This window comes from Catharus ustulatus, chromosome 2 (genome assembly GCF_009819885.2).
Source record: "Catharus ustulatus isolate bCatUst1 chromosome 2, bCatUst1.pri.v2, whole genome shotgun sequence".
Taxonomy (NCBI): Eukaryota; Metazoa; Chordata; class Aves; order Passeriformes; family Turdidae; genus Catharus; species Catharus ustulatus.
The window spans coordinates 43,332,167-43,349,508 of NC_046222.1; the positions used below are offsets into that span (position 1 = coordinate 43,332,167).

At 41.9% G+C, this 17,342-nt stretch overlaps 1 protein-coding gene across 1 annotated transcript; it reads right to left on the reverse strand.

The window, feature by feature from the left end:
- Positions 1-407: 407 nt before the first annotated feature.
- On the reverse strand, positions 408-17,106 carry TMEM123 (transmembrane protein 123). The gene is made up of 6 exons (XM_033052556.1): positions 16,987-17,106; positions 12,046-12,114; positions 9,976-10,038; positions 4,700-4,891; positions 3,267-3,417; positions 408-2,229 (listed from the first exon to the last, which is right to left on the reverse strand). Exons 1-6 carry the CDS (start codon positions 17,054-17,056, stop codon positions 2,205-2,207), a joined length of 570 nt encoding a protein of 189 aa, XP_032908447.1. The 5' UTR covers positions 17,057-17,106; the 3' UTR covers positions 408-2,204.
- Positions 17,107-17,342: the final 236 nt, after the last annotated feature.

Consider the following 17,342-nt stretch of genomic DNA (forward strand, 5'->3'; position numbering starts at 1 on the left):
TAGAAACAATTAAATCATCTTTACAAGTATTAGTAACGTCAATTAAGGAAGGGCTGAATTACCATAGCATTAGCTCTATAAATTATTAGCAAAGCTGGGGTTTCACTTCCTGTTGGAAAGCAAAGGCAAAATTTATCAATTGCACAGCCCTTTGTCTAGATTCAAAACACCTGAAAGGAGTCTGGTTTTATGTTTGCACTGACAATTCTGAAGTCTTAAGCACATACTTTTGCTTTACTGTAGTAATGAGATTACAGAATAAATTAGAAATTATTGAACTAGGCAAAAATGAACTAGGTCTGCATTTAAAAGCATATGTAGTGAATGCGTCTTATCAAATGGTTATGAATGTGGAAAGAACTGAGGGAATTACAAAACCAGCTAATAAATTAAAAATTCAACTGAAATTATTATAGTAACTCCAAAGATTTAATTTTATTTGTCTGTACAGCAGAGGTGAGACAATCCCAGTAATTGAGTTGCACTTAACTATCTTAATTTCTACAAAGTCAGGAATTACAATTCTACGAAAGAATTGTTTCCATAACTCTTCAAGTCAAAACCAGTAATATTCCACCAAACAATACAATTAAGAAAAAATACAAAAGTTACTTCAAATCTCTCTCTCCTTGACCCTCAAACACAGTAAAAAAACAAAACAGCCCTGTTACCACCTTTTCAGGTGGGTAGCTAAATAAAATGACTCATTAGTCATGCTTTGCTGGAGTTGGCTGTGCCTTGGATACAGTTTTACTATTCCATGTGAAAAAGGGAAAAACCCCATAAGGCCGCTTTAACATTGCATGTCAGAATAAACTATTGCTTAAAATATAATCTGTTCCAGAGTAGTTACATTTTCCCTGATGAGTTGTTCCCCAGCCCCCAACAGACCTATGTGCAGCTCCCACTGTGACTTTCCTCAGCTGTCACCATCTCCCCTGTGCCCAGCATGAGGGACTGGTACCAGCAGCAACCAGGACAGTCAAACCCCAGCATACCAACCCTCTTCAATGGGGACAGGTCCACAACTGAAGCCTGAGCAAAACTGAACAGTCATTCAGTGACTTGAAAAGGTGCAGGCCTGTGTTTCCTGATCCTTGTTCTAGTTTTCCTTGCAGCAGTGTAAGTCAGGAACCTATCTACTGAAGTCAGCAGATTTACCTGAGTGGACCTGCAGAAGTGACATGGGATCCTGCACCGGACCCCCAGAGCATATGAGCCTTCAGCTAAAGGTGTGCTCAAAGATGCCCCAGTGCCATCAGCTGGGCTTTTGACCAGACCTCTGCACATCTGTGTAGCAGGATCAAGTTCTGAAAACAGCTGTAAAAATGCAGTTTATAGTCTGCTAAAATGCTATCTTATAGATTTTCCCTTCTCTATATAACTTTGAATGATTATCAAATGCTGCTAAAACACTGAAGACAGCTTTGAAATAATAAAAAACAAGAGCCAAGTGATTGCTACCTTCAACTTAAAAACCAGTTTTAGAATTGTTTTATATTTATAATGGCAAAATTACTTTTCTCTATTTTTATTAAATCTTCAATTGCACAAGCTTCATTCGGACATGCTAGAAAGAAAGAAGCTTTTAGAGAAAAGGGTTATGGATGGATACTTCCATTCTATCCATGTTTCCTGCAGCTACTTTCCTTATACAGCCTATTAAGGAAAGCATCTGCAGCTCACTGGTAAGCTAATGACTGACATTTAGAGTACTCATTATCACCTTCTATACAGTTACCTAAACACACCTTCTTTGAAGCCTATTAAAATTAACTGAGTTGTTAAAAAACTGAAATTTCTAAACTAAAGTTCACATCAAACTTCAAAATAAATACAATTTAATACAAAATTTTAGAAAAAAACCCCCTGAACTTACTTAGAATTGCATTGATGCAATTGCTGGTGCTAATGATTAGCTATTTCAGAAAGCTATGTGTGTACCTTAAAATGACTCAATATGCGATTTCTCTAAATATGGTTACAAGTACTGGAAAAAGAAAATACTGTCTCTACGAAGTGCTGAGTTCTTCTTACAAGAGCCAATGTAAAAAAATCAGGATGTTTAAAAAGCTTCTCAACGTTTTCCAGGGTAACACCCAAGACAGGTTTAGATGACTGTGATCATCTTTATGAAAGATACTCTTTTGTAAGTTTTAACAGCTGTGATGGTGCATTTCCAACACTCTTCTCTGAAGTCTTCTTTAAATGATGGCATCATGTTCATCACTGTAACACAAACACAGTAATTAATGTTCTGCACTACAAGCAATAGTCAATGTGAAAAAGCCACACAGCTGCTGCCGAGGTTATTTTGTGAGCAGAGGATGCCTTGCTAGGAATGAGTAAAGACACACAGATCTGGGAGTTACAGTCCTCTCTGAGCCAAGCCTCAAGTTAGCGGAACAGTTTTGTTTTGTCAACACTCCTCCAGTTTCACTGGCTTCATTAACACCTTGTCTTTCACATGTCATTCATGTATTCTTACATCAGCTGCTGCTCAGGCCTTTTTATCCTGTCTTACCTATAACCAGTAGTAACAGTTAATCAAAGCCACTGTACAAACTCAGCAGCAGGTTCCCTTTGTTTAGAAGATACTGTTGATATGTATTTTACAATACCCATTCACAAACACCACTTTGGGTAAAGGTGCAGCAGGGACTGGCTTCATTTCATGATCAGTAAGGAGAAGTCAAGATGGAGAGGGAAAAAAGGCCTGAACACCAGTATCCTAACAGGTCTGATGACATCACCTCACTTAAAACAAGCTTCTTGACTGAGATGGATGACACTGAAGAACAACCTAGTTCTTACACTAAGTGTGGGTGAGTCCTGAAGCCTGGAATAGAGCTGAGTGTAAATAGCAAGTGAGCTAGTAAGATAAGCCATTCGTAAGGGTAAGAAATTTTGATTAGAAGTCATTACAAATTAATGGCAAGGGGGAGGAAAACACCGAAGAATGAATAGATGGAGTCTAGGAGAAAGAAGAAATCTTGTGAACTGCAGAAAATTTTGATGAAACGTTAATTATTCATGAACTGGCTAAAAGACAAACGTCCTTTTAAAAAAAATACAACTATTTTATATAATAGATCAGAGAAAAAAAACACTCAGAACATAGGCATAATACTAATGAGGAATAGCAGAAGTGGTGAAAGACAAAACATCAGAGTTAAATCTCTTAATGATCATTCTGCCCGTTTGGTTTTCCTTGCCCCTGTCAAGAAAGTAATAAATGGCCAAGGGACAACCCCTTGGGAACTTACATGGTTCTGTACTGAATGCCTCTTCTAGAGTGGTAAGTTTTGCATCCAATGTAGAGAATGACTAGGACTCCAAGAGTCAGCACAATGCCACCTACAAAACTGCCCACATCAAATCTGGAGGTTTTGACAGCAGCCTCTGATTTTGATGTGGCTGTAAAGAAGAAAACAAAGGGCACATTTTACAGAGCTTGCAAACTTTTGTTTCGAGTGATTACTCTACATCCTGCCCTCACCATTGATTTATCACCTAAAGAGCCAATTAGACAAATTTAACCAAGATCAACTAACAAGATACAAGCCAAGCAAATGGAAACCTAGGGCTCTGGTTTTAACTGCCATACTCTGGTGTCATGGGCACAGCTGATCCAACTGCTTGCTGTCTCTGAAAGATTGACTGCTCCTTCTCTCCAAACCCCTTTCCCTCCACTGCCTTTTTTCTCCCCTGCTTTGTCCTCCTACACATGGAACTCCTGTCCGTCTTAGGCCAGTGCTAGTGTTATTCATACCCTCCATGAGCATATTTAACTCATTAAGTTGGCCTGAAATGAACCCAAGCATAAAAGGAAGCTGCTTTTAGTCAGATGAGCATACTGAGTCATCCTGCAAGAAAGGGTCCAACAGCTACCAAGCCCGTCATGTAGTTACACGGTGGGAGCTGAACACTTGGTGGCAGTGAGCTGTTGGGATTGCTTTACCTTGTCTTGTGGAATTGTACCCTCACAATGCCAATGATCAGCTCTGCAGCCTGACACAAACATTGACACAGATAACATGACCTCAGATAAGCCACAGTTGTTTTGCTGCTAGAACTGGTTACATCTGCTACAAACTCCCACCTAAAGACCCAGTCTGTGCCCAGTTCTATTTGTACTTGCTACATACTGTTACATGATCAACTTCTGGTGACACCTTCACCTCCCCAGTGAGCACTCCTGATGTGTTTAGAAGTACGAGCATGAAATGATGGGAACACAGCCAAGTGCAAGGAGATGCTGAATTTTGCACTCACTGTTTTTGTATTACTGGGTACAGTTAAACCGTATATAACAACTTTTACGTAAGGGGTGACTAACGGACAGTCATACTCTATTCTCTGTTAGGGTAACATTCAATACATTGCTAACAGAACTCAGTCTTTTTACCAGGCCAGTAGACATATTTTGAGATACACTTCAGCTGTGAAAAAGGTAGTATTAGAGACGAGTTCAAATAAATTGGAGAAAGGAGAGCTGAACAAACACAGAAGTTGTATTCAAAATATTCAAACTCAAGGCTTTCTCCTTTTTATTGCTGATCTCCTTGCTGGTGGCTACTGGATAAGATCATTTGCACATACGTTCTTCTTTTTTTTACACTGCTGTAAAACTAACTGCTCTACAACCCATGTGAACATGCATCCAAGCCTTTATGAGCTTCCTGAACAGCAAACTCACCTGTTACAGAAGTGGAGGAAGTCTTGGAAGTGATCACCACTGTAATATTGGCTTGTGCTGATGTGACTGGTGAAGCTGTGGTGGGTGTTACTGTCTGGCTGGTTTTGGTGGGCTGAGTTGTCAGGTTCACAGATGTGGTGGTGGTGTTAGGCTGACTGGTACTGGTCAGATGAGCAGTACTGGTGGACGCACCTGGGAAATTTTTGTGATACCACACAGAAAATTTCGCAAAAATAAACAACTGTACAAGACCACATTTATCATGTCCAAATAAAATGACAGAGCAACATCGAAAATGCCATTGCATGGTATCCAGGCTTGCATATAGACTTCCCTTTGGGAAGACCTAGTTTCTGATTTCTCTGATTTCTCTTGACCTCAAGGTCAAGAATTCTTTAAAGGAAAGGCTATAAAGAAAACCTGGATAATATATGATGGTTTTTAGATGAGTCACCTTTTGTTTGTTTTTGTAACAAACCAATTCCATAGAATCATGCCTAACTTAAATTAAAATGCAATAAAATTCTGGATCAAGAGTTACTTTCTATTTGAAGTGCCTACTTTTTCAGACAACAAGGGGTTTGCATGAAAACACCACCTCACAAATTTAATAATGATTTGATCTTTCATTTGCTATAGAATGAAACACTAGCATTACTAAGATTCCATATACATTAAAAGCTACCACAGAGAATTCTGTATTTATATAGTAAGGATAAAGCATGATAAAATTTCAACTAAAGTAAATGTACTGCTCAAGTAATTTATTTAGTCTTGCCAGGGTTAAAACAAAGGCTAGACTGCTTTTTCTCAAGTTTCATTGACTTCATGTCTTTTACTTTACTTTTACCTAACACTTGCCCTTCCCTCCTCAGAAAGCACTAATGAATGGTTCAGAATAAAAAGACCATGATATAAAACTCAAGAATAACAGAAATTGCTATCTATAGCAGAATCCTTAGAACTTTCATGGAAGGCAGCCAGATAGAATGATTGTAAAACTAGTTCTTATTTTCCCAAGAAGGAACTAACAAGAAACACAAATCTGTTATGCAACTAACATTTCTCTAAGCAGACAGTAGGATGCAAATAGCTTTTATGTATGAAAGAATTCTAGAGAGAAACAGCTTTGCAACTGTCTACTTCTATTATGTCTATAGCCTCATACAAGCTGGGCTCATTTTAAACACCTCAAAAGCTTTTCAATATGAAATTTCAAATATCTAATTACATCCAGGCTTTCTTGAAATTGTCTGAAATTAGAGTAATTGAAGGATAGCTTCATCTCAATTCCAGTGTAACCCTAATATCGATTTCTGCCTTTTTTAATACAGCATTTAAAATGCTTCTGGAAAATAAAATAAAACATGACAAACTACATACAAAACAGTGTCTTTGCAATGATTTAAGCATCACAGCTTCCAGTGCTGATATAAACATCAAAAACTTCAAATAACTCATCAGTATAACAATGTAAACATGCAGAAAGGAACTAACCTACACAATACTTCTCAGATATTTAGCATTAGAACTGTTGAAATATCAATATACAGACTCCTTTGTAAATGTTATTTGTTTTCCTGTTTTTTAACATTATAACTGTATTATGCCATAAAGCCAGGAAACCCTTTGAAATGAGCATTCACTGAGGTGGAACAATTGAAACACTATATTGGTTTGCTTACCTTGTTACAATTATGAAAATTCAGTTCCTTTATGAAGCATGCGTAAAATACATCAAATAAAATTCAGGACACATTTTAATACTGACAGCTAAAACTCCCCAAAGGCACAGTGATCCATAAATATCAAATGGTTCCTCATTGTAGGAAGTAAGCAAGGAAATGTCTATATGGAAACCATCTACAGTTACATGACATGAAACCACACCTGGTAAAGTACATTCCTAACATAAGTGATACCAAAGAAGGACAAATCTGGATGTGTCAGTTTTCTGTGGGTTGCTTTTGCACTGCGATTTCTGAGTGTCAAAGAGCCTTCTGTTTCTGAACAATACAATGGCTAACTGTTAGAAGTGTAACATAATAAAATTATGTTTCACAAAGTTAGTACTTATTCCATGGGTATTAAATTACCCTACAGAAAACCCAAGTCATGACAACAAAAATCCAAAAATCTACGAGAAATTTCAGCACATTTGCACATTACTTTTCCCCCCCTCTTTTCTAGTAGCAATCCTTTTTTTTAACTTAATCAAGATTACATCCCTTGGTGATGTAACTTTTAACAGTAGAAACTGTCTGATCTCTAGACCTATCATTCATGATGTATTTAGCATTAGTCATTTCAAAACATCACTGGCAGGCTGAGGCAGCTGGAGAATTTGGAAAGCTGACATGAATCAGGCATGAATCTGTTCTTCTCCATCTTTGAAAAATCTTACCCGTACTATTTTACAAACAGAGTGAAGATGAAAGAATATTTGCTAGCAACATCTGTCTTTTTATCTTTTATTTCCCTAATTACTTTCACCCCAAAAGACTATTTGGGTGTCATCAAACACTACATAAAGCCTGACTGCCTGAGTTAATTTCTATTATTTATTTAAAAAGGATGCATGCCAGTAATATAGCTCAGGTTTATGATGCTTTGTTTTTAAAACAGACAAGTATTTTACATAGTTTGCTACCTGTGTTTAAATGTTAAAAAGCTATGCTATAATCATAACTTTAAAAATATATATATAGCACATAGATAAGAATCCTTAGCAGCACACACTACTGCTGCTTTAGTGCTCTAACTCAACAACAACGAGCACAAAACTCAAACTGCGTAAGCACTGTGCTAACATGCAAGATTATTATGGAATGCCCTTCCTAAAATAAATACTTTCTCTTGCATGGAAAATGATTGAATGAAACAGACCTTTGCTTCCTTCACAAAGAGCTTCCTTCCTCCCCCTCCTCTCCCCCCAAAAAATAATGGCAGAGACTTTAAGCAAAATTAAGTAAGTACATATACCCACTAGTCTTTATTGTGAAGAGGTTGAGACAGATAATCAAAGTACATGAACACTGTATTAAAATCTATGACATTTCTAATGGGGAAAAAAAAAGACAAATGGAATGGGAATCACCAAACCTTGCAAAGCAAGGCCCAGCTATCTGTCAGGTTTATCCTATGCCTAACAGTAAAGGGCTCAGACCTCTTTTTACTGGTATTATCCAAAACTAGAACTCAGACCTCTCCAAGAAACCTGCAAGGGCTGGAGCAGAAGTCAGAAGGAGCATAGAGTGGGTGAAACACCGTGGCTTCACACACTTGGGGGATGGTCATAAGGCCACAAGGAAATAACAGAAATTTCTGGACTTTCCAAATTAGACATGCTTGAACTGCTGCACTGCAGGTAATGGAATGAGACACTGCATCATTTGCTCGCTATCAAAAAGAAGGTCTTTGCAAAGGTGGGTTTCTTTTTTTTTTTTTCTTCCAGTGAGCATTTTATACTTAAAAGAAAAAAAGCAACTTCTGAGTGTGGTAGCTCAGAGCTTATCTGGAAATTACAGAGACAGAATATAAGAGTTGTACAGGAAATTACATAGCTGGGACTTTATGATCAGCCCAAAACTCCACAAATACTACAAAGCATCTTAAGGAGACACAACATTTCTGCCCTGCTTTCACATGGCCCTTAGCACAAAGGGGGCCCAGTTTCTAGAACCAGCTTCTCTCAGATTCAAGATTCTATCATAGCCTGAACAACTGCATGACATTAACTCTTATCTGGTCCTTACTAATGCAGTGAAATCTGTCTGTGCAATTTCTTCCAGAAGGTGAATGTTTTAACTCCCTTTTTAACCTACTTACAGTAATTTCATGAGTACAAGCTGCACCTGATTATAAGCTGCGTGTCCGGGTGTCGGCAACTTTTCGTTCTTTGTCCATAAATAAGCCGAACCGGATTATTAGCTGCACTTTCATTCACAGCAAGGATCTGCGTGCAACTTTCCCAAAGCTGCCAATTAGTAACAGAATCACGGGATCGCGGGGTTTACTGGTTCGGCCCTGCTCAGGGCAGCCGCCAGGGAGCGGCCCCAGCCCCGCTTGCCGCCGGGAAGCGGGAGAGTGGCATGCCCAGCTGCTGCCGCGCTTCCCCGGGGCCGGGCAGCGCCGCTGTGCGTGCTGGGGGCAGGCAGTGCTGCCACCGCCGTGCTTGCCAGGGGCTGGGCAGCGCCGCTGTGTGTGTCAGGGGCGGGCAGCGCTGCCGCTGCGCCGCTGCTGAGCCGCTGCCCAGGGCCGGGTGGGCTCTGGCTCAGCTTGGGGCTGCTGCGGGCTCCCACTTCCAGGTTGGGAAATTTCCGAAATTTGTTCATATATAAGCTGCTCCTGAATGTAACCCGCACTTCCGGGTTGGGAGCAAAATTTTAGTCAAAATGGCGCAGCTTATAATCGTGAAATTACTGTACTTACAGTTGTTTTGCCAGGTTGTGAAGGAAATATGGTAGTGCTAGAACAATGAAAATACACTCACAACAAATTGTTCCACTTGATTTGATACTGGCTTAAAAGGCACTATTTTGTGCTCGGAGCTCTCTAAGGATTATTTTCTATAGTATGAGATGGTAGTGAGGTGAGGGTCAGTCTCTTCTGCCATGTGTCAAAATGAAAGGACAAGAGGAAGTGGTCTCAAGTTGTGCCAGGGGGTATTAGAAAAAAAAATTCACTGAAAGAGTGGTTAGGCATTGGAATAAGTTGTCTAAGAAGGTGGTGAAGTCACCATCTCTGGAAGTGTCCAAGAGAAGCCTGGATGTGGCACATGGGGGCATGGTTTAGGGGTGATTATGGTGGCTGGACAGATTATCTTGAAGCTCTCCTCCAACCTTGATGAACCTGTGATTCTGAGTTTTATGTAAAAGGAAACGGAGTCCTGTTCTTGAAACTCAAGCTCCCAGCATTTCATTATACTCTGAATCTGTTTATTGTGAAATAACATTAAACAGATATGCACTGTTTGCATAGCAATTCATCTTCACTTCATGAAAATGGAAGAAGTTTGCTTAAAGGTGAAGAGTAAACATTAAAAAAAAACAACTTCTTGAATTCTTTCTTGAAGTTAAATTTTGATTCCTATGTTTAAATGGCACCATGTTATAATTACTGATGAAGTATGGTACCTTTTTACGTGTTGCTTCCCAACCTTAAAACAGTAACTCCTGTCTCAAATACCCACTTTTGATGGCCTGTTCTTTAGAATAGGGTTAGATTTGCAATTAACTTCTAGGTTGATAGTAGTGAACAGATGAACAGATACATACCTCCTGTAGATGTTGCTGTAGATTGTGTGGATGATGCAGTGACAGTGGGCAAACTGCTATTGTCTTCAGGGAAAAAAAAAGAAACAAGAAAATCACTATTATTAATTTTAATTTTAACATACTCTAATTAAGGTACCCACAATACTGTCCTCAAGGTATCTGTGCCTTGAGACTACAGCTGGGAATACAGCAGAGAGTAGCCCATCCCAAAGCAGATGGTTTTTATCCCTCTGCAAAATACTTCCAGATAGCAGTGCAGCAAGAACATAGTTAACACTGTATGCACAGTATGAGCCCAAATGGTCTGCATCTGATTCTTGACACATCCTCCGTCTGTCGTCTTCCAGGTCATGTTTTATTCCATTTGCTGTAAAATAGCCATACGGTCACTTTCTTAACCTACTTATGCACAAAGTGGGGGGAGGGGGTGCAGTTTTGTATTTTTATTCCTCTATTTCAGTTCCATCTTCTGTCCCTTAGTATTTCCTTTCATTTTTTATCTTTGCATCTCTGTTGCAAACTGAGATAATACTGTAGTCAAGTAGGGGCAGACAGATACTCTGAGAAACATCTTACTGCATACTTACGTCGTCTACGAAAAGAGTCCTAAGAATGTACTTATTTCCAAACATAAAATGCAACCCAGTCTTAATGGTTTTGCCTTTCTCTCCTTTGTTTCACTTCTCCTTTTCCAGTTCTCTTTTTCTTGTCCCTCCTTCCTCCTCATGGTCCTCCTTCCTACTTCTAGGCTTCTCAGGCACTGTCCCACTCACTTTACTGCTACATCCCTCTTCTGTATTTCTCATAGCTTAAGTGTTGCTTCCTCCTGGCAAGGATCTGTTGGGCTGTTCCTGGGAGTGTCACTGCCCATACTTCCCGCCTTTCATTCTGCACTGTTGCAAATGTTCTATGACCATTCTTTTCTCTGAAGTAAGTCATGTTTTACAGCACCCTCTGGCAGGGCTATATGTAGCTCTGCTGCTTTTCAGCATGGCTGAAAAACAAAGCATATAACCTCAGAGATTAAGAGGAGAGCAAAAGAGCTAATGCAATCCAGAAGCAGACCTACACCTATTTCCTTTGGATAGATCTGCTGTTCTTACCATTGGAAAACTCTAGTCTAAAACTCTTTTCAGTTACATACATCGTATGAGCAAGGTCAGGGTAAGAACAAATGCACCAAATTTACATCTTCATACCAAAAAATGGTGTGGGGAGTGGAAATTACAGAGGAAATTCCTTTGCTTTTTCTTTGGTGTAATCACAGCCAAGTAGCCCCCCACACTGTGTACTGCACACTCAACCCTTACACTGACATTAACTGGAACATCAAGTGGCAGATTTAATTGCCTTTGAGAAAGGGTCTATGACTACAATTACAAACACATTCTTTCTTGCATATATTGACTTTTATCCCACCAAATGCCATGGATATGCTTGGGGTTAAATCTTTTCCACACAGGCTCAATACTGTAACCAAAACACATCTTTGAGTTTTCCCAGCTTCTAAGTGCTTAATTCTGCAACCCTGGGACAGCTCTGGGTGTGGACTGCATGTTCATACAGGTAAAAAGAACCCACATCTACTGCCTGGAATTTGGGCGTGAGTCAGTATTGCAATTAAAATAAGACAGTGAGCCAACAGCAAATGAGATGACTGAAGTAGTACAGGGTAAAAATGACTCAAATGAAAAAATGCCTTGCCTTTATCTGAAGATCATCGAATTCTAATCTAGCAGGCTTCTTGGTTCGCCTTTTAATTGTAAGGTGATGTTGTGAAGTGTTTCTAGTTCTATATGCAATACTTTCCCATTTTATTTCTACTCTCTCTGCTGCTCTGGGGTACCCAAGCATATGAGAATTGAATTGTGTTTTACATTCCCCTTAAATATCTTTAGTTGATCCAAAATAGATGTGACAATCAAAGCACCTCCCCTCTGCCCTACAGCTGCTTACAAATTCAATAAAATAAAAGGCAAATTATTACAAAACAGTTTAAGGCACACAATAGTACACATTGCTTTTCTCGATGCTACAGAGGAACCGCAATAGAAATGCCAAAAGTATTACCTGACAACCCATTGCCTGGAATTGGAGTAGTATTGTTCATATCTTTAGTGCTGTTCGCATCTTCATTACCTACATTAAAAAATGCAGGAATAACAAGATTGTTTTAGGTGGAAGAAGAAAACAAGGTATAGCATCTGTCACTTGCTTTGGGCACATAAATGACTAATTTACCATGGAGAGGAGTCAGTCACAATGATGATATAAAAGCATGTCAGCACAACAGCCTGCTCTGAGGACATTAAAAGTGACACCATTTATACTACTCAACCACCAAATGAACTCCTCCCATCCTCTGTTTTATCTTCTTCATCATCCCCATCCCAAGTTTTCATCTTCCTTGAGATAAAGCGAGAGCAAAAGATGCAAAAAAATCAGGCACTTTCCTTCAGTAATAACATCTGACCTGCATCACCTACAGCAGAATAGAAAGAACTTATCACTTCAATCTTTTCCTGTGAAGTTTGCCAGCCTTTTCAGGCAGATAGGCGTTTGCTCTGCCCCTACATGGACAACATGATAATACAATTAGCTCCAGTAAGAAGTTACATTATTCAGTTTGGTACTAAGGGCAAGTTAATGCATCCACTGAGCATTTAGCAGGTGGGGAATAGGACTGAGAAGGATCACACCTCCGAAGAAGTGGTAAAATTTAAAGATAAACCACAGAAAACGAATAGACCGACATTCACACACTTACAAGATTGTGCCTTTGCCAAGCAGTTTAGCTCTGATCACCTAATATTGTGTGCAAGACAAGCAAATAACCTGAACTGAGCATCACAGAAACAGGGCATTTTATTTGTGCTGACAAAACCTTACTCAAGATCTCAAAATGGCGAAGTTTGCAAACACAAATGGCAAAATAACTCATTGTACCTCATCCCTGCAATATCAAGACTGAGGGCAACACTGCAAGGTATGTTACGCTATTTAATTAGGGAGCTTAGGGAAAATAAACAAAGGATGGGACACTGCTAAACTAAGCTTCCCCAGAGAGGACTCAATCCTGCAAAAACTGTTCTACGTCACAGCAAGTTCCCCCACATTAAACAACGATCACTAAGCCACCACAAAACTGACGTTATGTCCCTCTTCAACAGCACACAATGCTTTTTTCTGCAGAGAAATTTTTTAACCAGTAGAAAGGGCTCCATATATAATCAGTTGAAAGAGAGAGGCAGGAAGCAGACATGGAAGTAAAGGCAGGACTTTATTAGTTTAGTTCAGATCAGCCTGAACTACACACCTTGAAAGACATCAAGGACCTTATCCAGCTTAAAAGATGCTTACTTTTTTCCTTCTTAAACAAACCCAAACACAGGTAAGTTTCTTAGTGTGAATAACATGCATTGGCTCCAGAATACAAATACTCCTCAAATGGGGTTTTGCCAAGCATATGCCACACTGGAACACATGACTGTGAATGGGGCAAGGGAGATAAAAGAACGTCTTAAAATGATACTATTCCCAAAGTGTTCTCTATCCTGAGACTGTGCCTTTGAATTTGCGTGTATCACTGCAGGGCCAAGCAGGAAACTTCAAACAGAGGCAGAAAGGACTCCTGGGTTAAGCAAAGCAAAAAGCACCACAGCTTTTATGCAGTGATGGCTCCGACAAGTAGAACCTCTCATCCCAGACCACAGGCTTCACAGTTCAACTGTCACAAAGCAAAACAGGGAGTGGTTCTGGCCTTCTTCAGGAAGCAAAAGTGCAAGGGTTAGAAATCTACACTGACCCAGGTGTAGACACACATGTGTTAGTACAGGAAGGAAGGGGGAGAGAGCTGGCAGCCAATGCAGCATCCTGTGCACCAGCAGAAGCACAGCTCTTGGGGCCACAGCATCAGCGCAACGTAGGGCCTGTCAATCTTAAGCAGAGAAAATCTGTGCTGAGGTTTACTCTCTCCCCAGAAGAGAGGGGACAGAAAGAAAGGATCTCTTGTTTTTATTTTTCACAATTAAACAGAACCAACAAAAGGATTACCCAACTTAAAACTGGACCAGAGCACCACATACTGGAAAAGGACAGAGATGCAGGATCAACATGATTTCTGTCCGACAACTCTGTTTTGCTCTGTTTAATGTCAGGCACAGATGCAGCTAAAAAACCACAGAACTGTGGCTGGCTGGGCTGTATCTGAAAGCAAGTGTGCTTCCTGTGAAAGCCCCTGTCAGAGTCTGGCATTTCAAGTGCTTTCAGGGCCTCTTGCGGTTTTGTTGCTCTAGTGCATCAAAAGTCATGATTTGGAGACCATTTGGATATGCAAACTTCCAAAAGGGCAAAATGAGTCCAGTTATTCCATCTGGGCTTGGGTTTTCTGAAGTAGCAGAGACTGAAGATTTGTGCTTGTGCATTAAACACATACAGGGTGAGCAACAGTGATGGCTCTGATACTTGCTAAAAATGAAAAGGACAGGATGTTAAATGGACTTGATTTTGCCAGGTCCTGCAAAAATCAACACAATGGGTAACATTCATGTTTGGAATCTGTAGTCTCCAGCTTAGACACATACCAAATTATTATTCTCCATAGCTGAACCATGGTAGAAGAAATTTATACAAATCAATGGCAGTAGTCATTCAACTGCCTGCATGTGACAAAGGTCAATTTGTTTACTCCAATTTTCACTTAAAAAATAAACTCATTTCTAAAGACTCACACACTTTATGTCTAGTGTAGCTAAACTTTATGCAGCAGAAAATATTGATATATAAACTCTAATTTTTACTAAGCACAGCTTTATATATTAATTTTAGGGACATGTCAAAAGTCATATAAAAATTCTCTCTGGGTGTTTTTTCTTTTCAAGTTTAATGCATAGCAGGCACAGAAGGGAGTTTTATGTCCAAGCCTTTCTGTTGCTGTTGGTATAAAACCCCAAAAGTACAGAAGCACTGACAATGTGCAGTCCATCAGAAAGATCACCCACTTGCTCAGTAATCTCTAAGAAATCCATACGAGGAAGAGTTGAGGTGCTCAAATGGTTGAAGCAGAGATGTTAGAGCAATACGAATATAACCTCTCCTAAGAGAAGATGAAACACAAAATCAAAATATCAGGCCTGTTTTTCAGGCCTGAAGGTTGTTACTGCTGATTTGTTTTACTGTGAGTAGTTTTGCATACAAGTAAGCTCTTGGACGATGTCGCTAGTTATCTTTTCTCAACAAGCAGGAAGGGGGTGGGGGCCTCTTCCTGACAGGGAGAGGGGATTCTCCTTACTCAGGTACCAGGAAGCCAGATGGATTTTACATAATACTGGGAAGGATTTTTTCTAAACATACTATTTTGGTGATGTTTCTTCCACTGACTTGACTGACACATAGAAATAAACCATCCAGCAGAGTAAGAGCAGCATTATATTGAAATAACCAATCTGCACAAAAATATTAACCAGAGTGAGGACACATCTACTGCCACTTTCACTTTTTTGCATATCTGAGTATTTGATGGGTTCACACTTCCTCCTGTAGTGTTGACTAGATAATCACAACCTTCTGCTGAAATCAACACAAATCTCAGCAGAACTTTCTGGAAATTTCTAAGTGGACAGAAAGGGAAGGGGAAAAAAAAAGGCTATTTCAACAGATACATTAAACTGAGCCTTAAAAGGGCACAACTTCTCTCAAAATATCACAGTTGAGCTGCAGACAACCAATTCACACACAGAAGAAGGGCTACATTTGAGTTTCAGGAGATACACAAGATCACCCCTGCCCCAGGAGACAGCAGTGTGAGTTAAATCACCACATGCACTCAGGAAGCAGCATGAGAGAAGACAGATCTTATATCACATGAAATGACAGGCTATTGTTGTTAAATGAAGGTCATAGTATCTTAGCAAAGCAATAAAAGGGTTACCTGTAAACTCTTTTTAAAAAGAACTTGCCCTTCTTTTTGGAAAGGCAATTATAAAGTTGTTTACATTCCTCATTCTGTTTTTTTAAAATCAATTTATATTACAACTTCACCAGATTAAACAACAGTATATTAACACTGCTGGACTGAGATTCCTCAGCAGAATTTACAGCAAGTTAATTCCAGTACTCATCATGTTCTGGCTTCTCTACTTTGGAAAATTGGGTGGCACGGTATGGGACATTTCAGTCTTCTGAAAAGGCAACTCCGGCAGCTCAGGCCTTTATGTTTCTCGGTTTATTTCAGCCCCTGTCAATGCCGATCCCCTGACTGTGGTGTTCTCAGCCCGGGCACAAGGCTGTGCATTTGCTAGAACCGGCCCCTACAAAGGGGCACTGCTGCGAGCGCCGGACAGAAACGCCACAAAACACAGCGGCTGTGCCATCCGCACCGCCTCCATGAGCCCCCCGCCCCAGAGCGGGCAGAGAGCGGCCCCTCACAGCCCGGCCTGGCCGGGGGCAGCGCGGCGCCCCGGGCCCCCCGTGCCGGGCACCTGCGGGGGAGCCCCGACTGCGGTCCCGGGACACTCCGGGTGTGCCCCCGCTCCCGGGGGGCCCCGACTGCCGTCCCGGGACACTCCGGGTGCGCTCCTGCTCCCGGGGGCAGAGCCGCGGCCGAGCCGCGCCCGCGCATCCCTGCGGGCGTGCGCACTCCCAACCCAAACGCTCCTCGGGGGGTTCTTCTGTAACTGTTGTTTCTACTTAACAAACACCCCGAATGTTAAGGCCTCCTCCCCGTTTGTCACAGCTCCCGCACACGCCAGCCGTGCGACCTCGGCGCCCGCTCGGCAGCAGAGCGCCACCACCGCCGTCCCGTCCCATCCCACAGCCGCGGCCCGGGGCGCTCGGGGGCAGCGAGAGCGCAGCCCCGGCCCCGCTCCAGTCACCAGCGGCGGGACGAGGCCCGGGTCGGCCCAGCGGAGCGGTGGCGGCAGTGAGGGGCGCAGGGCCAGCGCCTCCACCCGTGCGGCCCGGCCCGGCCCGGCCCAGCCCAGCCCGGCTCGTCTCCCCGCGGGCGCTACTCACAGGAGCCGCGGGCGAGCAGCAGCAGCAGCAGCACCCACAGAGCGCAAGAGACGCCGCCGAGGAGCCGCATGGCCGCGGAGGGACCGCCGGACCTGGCCGGGCGCGGTCTGCGCGCTGCCGGGCCAGGGGCGGGCCGAGGCGGGGCCGCGGGGCGGGGGCCGGCCGGGGATGGGCGCGGCGCGGTGGGGTCCGCTCTCTCCCTTCTCCCGGCCTGTTCCGGCGGGCTGGGCGGTGAAACGCTGCGGTACCCCTAAGGGGAGACCAGCCAGCGGGGAGATGTGTGTGCTTCACCAGGTGCTACACAGGAGACAGCCGAGTGTCGCTCTGGCGGTCCGTGAGCACCTGTGGAAGCCGGG